The sequence below is a fragment of the Diplotaxodon limnothrissa genome, linkage group LG9 (assembly GCF_057381915.1).
Source record: "Diplotaxodon limnothrissa isolate DT_005_m linkage group LG9, D_limnothrissa_male_GT1.1, whole genome shotgun sequence".
NCBI lineage: Eukaryota > Metazoa > Chordata > Actinopteri > Cichliformes > Cichlidae > Diplotaxodon > Diplotaxodon limnothrissa.
Window position 1 is genome coordinate 15,258,722 of NC_140604.1, and position 8,636 is coordinate 15,267,357.

The window sequence follows — 8,636 nt, forward strand, 5'->3', positions numbered from 1 at the left end:
TCAAAAAGAAGAGATCCTCAGTAGATAGTTCTGCAATGTGCGTACAAAACCTTGAATTCTTATTGATGTTGTTTTTTTTCCTTTTTTTCTTTCTGTTGCAGATGAAGGGCCATGTTGCCCCCAAAGGGCCGTAATATCACTGTGAAGTCGTGAACGAAACCAGCTCTGCTTCCCCCCCTGCATTTCTTCTAGAGCCAATTAAATTGTGTTTTCCCTCTTGTGAAAATACCTTTTTTCCTGGAAATGGAGACTCTTTCCCAGGATTCGATGCTCGAGTGTCAGATCTGCTTTAACTACTACAGCCCCCGACGGCGACCCAAACTCCTGGATTGCCGACACACATGCTGTTCGGTGTGTTTGACCCAAATGCGTAGCAGCCAGAAAGAGATCCGCTGCCCATGGTGTCGTGGCGTCACCAAGCTCCCCCCGGGCCTGTCCGTGTCTCACCTCCCGGATGACCCAGACATCATCACCGTCATCGCCATCCCTCACACCTCTGAGCACACGCCTGTCTTTATTCGCCTCCCCAGCAATGGCTGCTACATGCTTCCCATCGCTAAAGACCGGGCACTGGGCCTGCCAGGGGAGCTGGGATGTCGCTTCTTGCCCGGCAGCCAGCAGAAGGGGGTGACAGTGGTGACTGTGCCCGAGGAGCAGCCACTGGGTCTGGCTATGGGTCTAGACGGTGTAGGTTTGGAGGGAAGTGAGGGAGAGAGGAGGGTTACTGGTCCAGTGGGAGGAGCAGGAAAGGGCTCCACATGGTCTGGAGTGTGCACAGTGATCCTGGTGGCGTGTGTGCTGCTCTTCCTCCTGGGCATCGTGCTGCACAACATGTCCTGTATCTCCAAACGCTTCACTGTTATTTCCTGCGGCTGAGGGAGGCCGCTGCGGACCCCCTCAGGATTCCCTCCCACCAGCCCTGCCTCTCCTCAGGGTGGGACTCTGTTAAGGAGAGGGAACTAAACTCACATCGAGGGCATTAAAGGAAACTACAGTGCAGTGTAGAGAGACAGTGATGATGATGATAAAGAAGAAGAGGGCAGGAAGGAGAGCCACAAACTGGTCTAATGTTGTGGAGTTTTTTTTTAATCCTTGAAATGGAAATATGCATTTAAATCTTCACTCTCCTCTCATTGGACAGCACTCTGCTGGCGTTGAAACACCCACCTTTCTCCATTCCTTCCATTTTTCCTGAAAGAACGCTTTGGGAATCCCTCCAGATACGTTTCTGGCCCGCCGATTTGTTTTTGGCTGGAAGCTGTGCTGACACTCACACTCGCTGTGGTTGGATTGCCCGTTTAGTCTGTGGTTTGTAGAAATGCATCATCATAGAGTTGTTTAGATGAATGCCCGCTCCGAGTGCGATGTCTCCAGCTGGTGCTGCAGTACAGGGAGTCCGGACTTGGCCGCTCACCGTTCCCTGATGTTGCAGGAATTAACTGTGCAGGATTTTCTTCTGCCTCCTCCAGCCTGAATATTCTGAGGAGCTAAAATCAATTTTCTTTTTTCTTCTTTTTTTTTGTCAAAAACACAACCTGTGCAGAACAAACTGTTGCTGTGATGATAGTTCCACATAGTTAGTAAAGGCTGCGTTGTCAAAAATATGGATTGTAATGTTCATACATACCAGCTGAAATACAAACACAGGTAGTACAGAGTCGTGTTATTAGGGCTTTAAGAAATAAACAATGTTAAATGAATTGATTGTCATTGGTTCCAGCCTCTCATATATCAGGTTTTTCTGTCTTATATAACTGTACGATAAATACTCTTGTACTTTGGCCTGTTGTTTGCACACAAAAACAATCTAAAGCTGTCACTTAGGATTGCCAATTAACTCATAATTGACAGAGAATTGGTATAAGCAATTTAATGAAGAAATTAAGACCTTGAATTGGTATTAATTTAAATGAAAATGATGAGCATTTGGAAGAATAATTTAGCTTCGCTTCAGGCAATTGGATGAGAAGTTCAGCATCACCTTCTTATCTGTCTTGAAGCTATAGAGAAGGGATATCTTTGCAAGAAAAACACGTTGCACTAGCTTTAGAGCATCAGAACTTCACTTTGAAGTTAGCTAGGCTAACGCTTTCCTCTTGTGTCCGTGTAACTAGCTAGCAGGTTAGCTTTCAAAATGAAGCTCTAAAAAATAAAACATTTGAACATCAAGACGTACCAATATAGAGTTTACCTGTTAGGGCATATTTATTAACTTTAAAGTTAACTTAATTTTAATAGTTAATGAATATTCAAAATTTTACATTTTTTTTTTTTCCCCTCAAATTAGCTGATTGGCTAGCTTTCTACATCTCTGCCTGTTTAAAAATAAATAAATCACAGCTTGATATTTTCTATTGATATTTTTTCTTCTTTTTTTCATTTGTTCTTCTTCAAAAAAATAATCAGAAAATATTTTTCTGTAATTCGAGAACTTTGGATATATTAAAAAAGAAATCACATTTTTTAACTTTAAAGCAACCAAGGCTAGATGGTTTCCCCGTTTGAGCTGAGCTCCAGCTGAGAATGGACAGATACAGTGATGCTGATCCTCTCATCAAATTCTCTGCAAGGAAGCCAACAAGCTCATAAAAATTTGAGTTTTCAAAATTGCAGCATTCTTCTGTTTTATTATTTTCAGTTTTTATGTTTTTGATGTTTATTCATGTGATTGAATTTGTTCATTTGCTTTTTCATCCTGACCCGCCTCATACTGACTTCATCCTCTAAAGCCAGATCCTCCAGGCCTTCGCCAGCAGCCCACATGCCATCTTCCTCCACCTTCTCATCTTCCCCTTAATTCTGAAACTGCTTTGTATATGGGCTGAACTGTAAAACAACGAGTTTATGTAGTATGTGAGTAACAAGTCAAGAGTGGGAGGCCGCTGTAAGGTTACTGTTAATGAGGGCTGTATTGATTTATCTGCTTTTGAATATTTCACTGCAGAGGTGGATATTTCTGGACTCATTTTATTCCCACTTTTGTATGTTGAGGCAAGCATTTTGTCTGCTTACTGTAAATCAGTAGATGTACAGTACACATAAACAGGGTAAACGCTTTTGTACAGCAGTCTCATCATGTACAGAATGATTGTAATTGTCATTTTTGATCATTTCCTTTTTCTTTGACATATTTTAGCCTTTTTTGTGTGTTTGAGCTTAAATAAACATGAGTTATTCAGGGCGCGCAGATTTGTTTCACCACACCAATGATAAACATGAGAAAAATAATGTTTAATATAATACTCTAGGTTTATTTCAGACACCTAAACTATAAAATGACTTTTACCCTGAAAAACAAACTAGAAGAAATATTATTTGATTTATACTCAATATTTATTGGGTTGGATTCATATCAGCATGATTTTATCGACTGCCGCCAAAGTAAGAATTCCAAACTGTTCAAAGTAAATAAATTTAGAGATTAAATCAAACGTGCTTCAGATATTTTGCCTTTCAGCTCTGCGACACTCTCCTGAAAAGGCGTTCAGGGTGCAGAGGGGGCAGCTGTTTTGTTCTGCAGATGCAGGGATAGATGGAGTTAAGTTCAGCTGAAATGGTTTGTGTCGTGCTGGTTGCTACGAAACAGCGCCGAAGGTCCTTTTGAAGTTGCTCAAAGTTTAAATATTTCCAGCTCCTAGCACTCTGTGTTCTATATGCTCTAAAGAACTTTCTAATTTCTCAACACTTGGGGTTTAAGTGGTGTTTTGGGGAGATAGCTTTCTCCAAGATTAAAAAAAGTTGGATTTTATTTATGCCTGTTAGTTGGAGATAATTGCTTAATAAACATTAATAAATTGTTATTCATTTCTTAAAATGTCATCATTGCCTTTAAATCATCAAAAAGATCCTCTAATGGACCTTGCAACCCAAAGCTCTTATTACTGTTAACATTTAAAAACACCCATATCTCGATGCCTAATGTAGAATCACAGCATTTCTACTGGGAACTTGAGTCAAAATGTCAGTTTAAAGCATTACAAGTATGTCATGCACAGTTTTATTACCATAATGTGGCATGACTGCTACTTTTAATCCACAAGAGCAATGCTGAAGGGGACAAGTGAAGGATGTGCTCTTAAAGACCAGCTTAACCCATATGGGTTTATTCAGCCATGCTTCATAAGGTCAAATATATCTGCTAAAGTTTTTTTTGTATCTATGTCTCAGATATCTGTGGAATCTTTGGGCTTAAAAGAGACAAAAACAAAAAAATATCCAACTCTGCCAACCTGTTGTCAAGTACTACACACTTAGTCCACACTTAGAATAGTGTTAGTTAGATAGTATTTTTGTAGCTGAAAGTTTTTGCCAAACAACTTATCTTTGGCTGATGTTCCCACACAGCACAGCCATCCATTTAAATGGCAGGTTTAATACCAATATCCACCCTAAGCCCTACAAGGACTGACCTCTCACAGTGTTCACCTGTCTGAGGAGTCCTTGAAAACTAAGGTTATTTTTAATTTCTTTAGAGCCAAGAACTTAAAGGACCAACTCTCTCACTGGAACATCTTATAGGCTTTTGTCTTAAAGAGTGAACAAAGGGAAAACATGGTTGCTTCTCCCATACTTGCTGTTTTTCAGTAACCTTATAGTTAACGTCATTGCACTTTGAACTGTGGGTAAATTTAAGCAAGACATATGTGCATTTTTTTCTGGTGCAGTTGGTGTAGGAACAACAACCAGTCTTCACAAGGCAAGCTAACAGAGGACTGTTACCAACTTTTATGATGAACTTTACATCAAAGTGCACAAAATGCCATGTTGCTCTTTCAGCGATGTTGTTTGGTTGACACTGTTGATGCCAGGGATGTGTGTAATGCCCCTCAATATCCATGAATCTGTGATGTGGACATTTGCATTGAGCTGTAATTATGAGTTGGATAGGGTTGAAGAAGGTCATCAACCCAGCAGCAGGCCCAGTTTTGTGCATCGGGGCATTTTTGTTTACTCCAGGAAGTTTACTCAAGCGCACGTTTCTAACTAAACAGTCTGAAACAGACTCTATGAGGGAGCTGTGCTCAGACCCTAGCACCGTTCACCTCAATCGTCATTCAGCTCGTTCACACTGAGCACATGTGACAAACGTGAAAGAGTCTGGAGATACCATGGTATTCATCAATCTGAATAAATATCAAGCATCGATGATGGCATACTAAGACCTGTAGTATGGTCCAGAACCAGTAGTAGGCTTATGAATAAGATTCAGCACCAGTCCATTGAGTGTTTGGTGACCATTAGCTTTTGATTTGCTACAAACCTCATAGCTCTAAATGTGATGTCTGTATGTAATAGTTTCAGTATCCAGACTAAGAACATTAGTTTTAATCATAAATTTTTAGTGATAAACTGGAAGAATATAAATTTAAAACGCCAAATAAAACCAATATAAACTGTGAAAATGTGAATTTGTGGTGTGGCCAAGATCTATGTTACGGTTTAGTGAGCAATGGGCCACCATGAACAAGACTTCAAAAGCAGAAAAACAGGTTAATGAAAAACAAGCCCATCTTTTTCTTTTATCCATCCATCATTTCATGTGATGTAAGCTAAAGACAGCGGATGAAATCCACCTGGAAGAAAGTCTTGTTCCTCCCATTATACTACCATTTCATCTCTTTCAGTCCCTCCACTGACTGAAAGAGAAACCAAATCACATCGCTGAATCTCCTTCTTATTCTCTGTGTTAATTGTTTTATTTCTGTTCCAATCAAAATGTGCCCTGTACTTCCTGTTTTCTTTCTTTCTTTAAAAAAAACAAACAAACAAAAAACAAAGCAAAAACAGAAACTTAAGGACAGAAGTGTAGAGGGAGGCTTGTCATTTCTGTGCCTGTGTGTTTGTACAATGCCGTGAAGTTCCTGTTGTAGTTTCCTGTGTGTGTCAGCTCTGATGATGGCTGACAAAGCAAGCAGCAGCTGTTTTCAGTGAAATATTAAAGCAAACACTGAATCTAAGCAAGGACTCTGTCTTTAATTAAACCTCAATTGCACCTATTTTCTGGTGATATATCAACTTTTTTTTATTAAAAGAAATTGAGCCATGTAAAAGATTTAAAACAAAAGCATATTCCCTGTTGCTTTATGTATTGAAATCCCATATGTCATGGTTGAGTAAACTCAGTGGAGAGCAGACTCCCTTTTGTTTACCCTCAGGAACCTCTTTTCTTTTTTTATTTATTGATATAGTGGCACCGTGGTAATTAAGGCTCCCCAGGGGCCAACTGCATCCAGCCTTGCTGCAGTAAAACACCTCTGTTTCTTACAGGCAGCAGCTGCTGCTAATGATGGCCACAGTTACAGAGACTTTTGTAGAGTTTAAATGGTTCTAACAGGTTACACAAGCCCATGAAATTAAACAGTCCTTGGGGCTTAATTCTTGACCACTAGAGTAAATACTAATAGCATTTCATAAAGCTAGGACTGTCTCCACAGCAGCTTTACACAGTTTTTTGGGGATTGCTGCTAAAGTCATGTTCTAGAAACCTGGCTGACCTCGACTTCTTGTACAGGGGTATTTGTGCCTCACTTTGAGTGTCACAGGTTAGATCCCAATCATTATGCATGACAACATGACCCAGGAGAGCAGTAGAAGCCAACCGCATGGATCTGACATCATTCGGACATGAATCCTAATAGAAAGAGAAGTGAGCCAGCCGGAGAGGAAGAGCTGTCTAACCCACAGGAACTAAGAGGCAGGCTAGAGGAGGTGCATGTGTTGTGGAAAAATAGGGCAACTACACTTGGTGGTTGGCAGCTGTTGGCCTGAAAGTGGAGCTTGAACTTCATTCATAACTTTGGTTACAGTCAAAAGTTCCAAAACACATAATAAAAATAGACAAAGCAGGAGGATGACCTGGAAGAAGACTTTACAGCTGAAAAACATCAGCCAAAATACTTTGGATTGATTTTCTGCAGTATTAGTTCAGTTTACAGTCAAGACTATACTGGTCCTCCATTGAAATGCTGGATTCAGGTAGCATACAAATGTATAGGGATTCACAAAAAATGCAATTTATTAAATCTGTCCGAGAAAGCAAAGGACACTTGTGTGCAAGTGCCACGTCATTCACATATTATTACCACCCTAATGTCTTTTGGTAAAATGAATATTATGCTACATTCAGTAAGATTTAAATTCACGTACATTTATCACGAAATTGTTTATTGAGGTCATAGGTCAAAGGAGATTATTTTCCCACTGGTTCCTGTATAATCAGACTTCGTTTTGGAACATGCCACTGGAACTACTGGCCATTAGAAAAAATGCAGGATAAAGGGACTTTCTTAATGGTTTCAGTTTTCATGCCTGTTTGCTATATTTATCTTGTACATGTGGTCTAGAAGAGCAACACAAACAGCGCTGTGAGAATTTAAGGAGTTAAAAAAAAATCATAATGAAGCCAGAAATGAAAACAAGCATAGAAGCATTTCAGTCAAAACAGTGTCTAGACTAAAATTAGTCATGTGCAATCAAAACTGAGCTGTAACCTGTAGATTTAAATGGTTCTGTTTATTCTCATTAGATCCTTTCTGATGTAAAAGAGAAAACATACACAGAGAAGGCAGGAGGTCATTTACACCCCAGAAAGAAAACAAATGAATATATCAAATTACAGACGCCCAGATGTGGATATAATTCTTTACAGAATTTTGCAGTTTGGTGCTGTTTCTTTAAATTCTACAACTTTTCTACCTCATGCATATTTCAAAGTAACAGTAACAGTACACAGGCAGCTGTTTCTATCTTTGCAACTTTGACCCGAGTTAGATTTAAATGGGATTTTCATAATTCATAGTATTAATATTTGGATCTAGTTTTCAGTCAGCACTACTGCATCTAAAGTCTTCTCAAGCTCTGTTTCTGACTCCACCAATACCACAGTGTCATCTGTGTCAGACAGTCAGATCTTATACTACAAATAGAAGTTAATTAAATTATGTACAGCAAACATATGATCTAATGTTTAATAACCTGCCTTAAAACCAACTTGGTCGTCGCCAAGGAAACCCATTTAGTTAAATAAGAAGTCAAACACTTTTTAAATACGGAAGTAAATCCTTTTCTGATACAACTAAGGAGTGTGATTACTCTTTAGTTGTCTGTACAGATGTTAACTCCTTTACCACAATATAATGGTTTGATAATTCCTATTGTCCAGTTTCTTGGTATGATCCCTGTCCTCTGCACCAGAAAAACATGCTAACATCTAATATCTCAATACCCTTAATTTAAACAGAAACATCGTCTAACTGATTAAAACTTCCAGAAGTATGTTTTATACAATCTATAGGAATAGAAACATTAAGAATAGAATAAAATGTTGTCACCTTTCCATTGCTTCAAATCAAATCCATTTCCACTCTCCTAAATCTCTAATTACATTATTCTTGAATGAATGACTTTCATGGTCGTTGTAATGTTTTCTGGAGATGCTTCTTGTTCATGTTCTCACGGTCTCAAGGTAGCATCTCAGGGTGGTTTACCACAGTAGATCGATAATTTGATTATACCCATGCATACAAGTGGTCTGTAATTTAGAGGCATGCCACATAAACTCTTCCCACGCAGCACGAAAAACAGGCAGAAGGCTGTTGCTATTCAGACTGTGAAGCCAAAATGGAAATTCAAAGATC

At 39.3% G+C, this 8,636-nt stretch overlaps 1 protein-coding gene across 1 annotated transcript; it reads left to right on the forward strand.

Annotated features, from left to right (window-relative positions):
- The first annotated feature begins 227 nt into the window (after window positions 1–227).
- Window positions 228–1,047, forward strand: rnf152 (ring finger protein 152). The gene has a single exon (XM_085362022.1). The coding sequence runs from the start codon at window positions 244–246 to the stop codon at window positions 874–876; it is 633 nt and encodes a 210-aa protein (XP_085218148.1). The 5' UTR covers window positions 228–243; the 3' UTR covers window positions 877–1,047.
- Window positions 1,048–8,636: the final 7,589 nt, after the last annotated feature.

Excerpts from the sequence above, each read along its gene's own strand:
- rnf152 (XM_085362022.1), top strand. The coding sequence starts at position 244 with ATGGAGACTCTTTCCCAGGATTCGATGCTCGAGTGTCAGATCTGCTTT.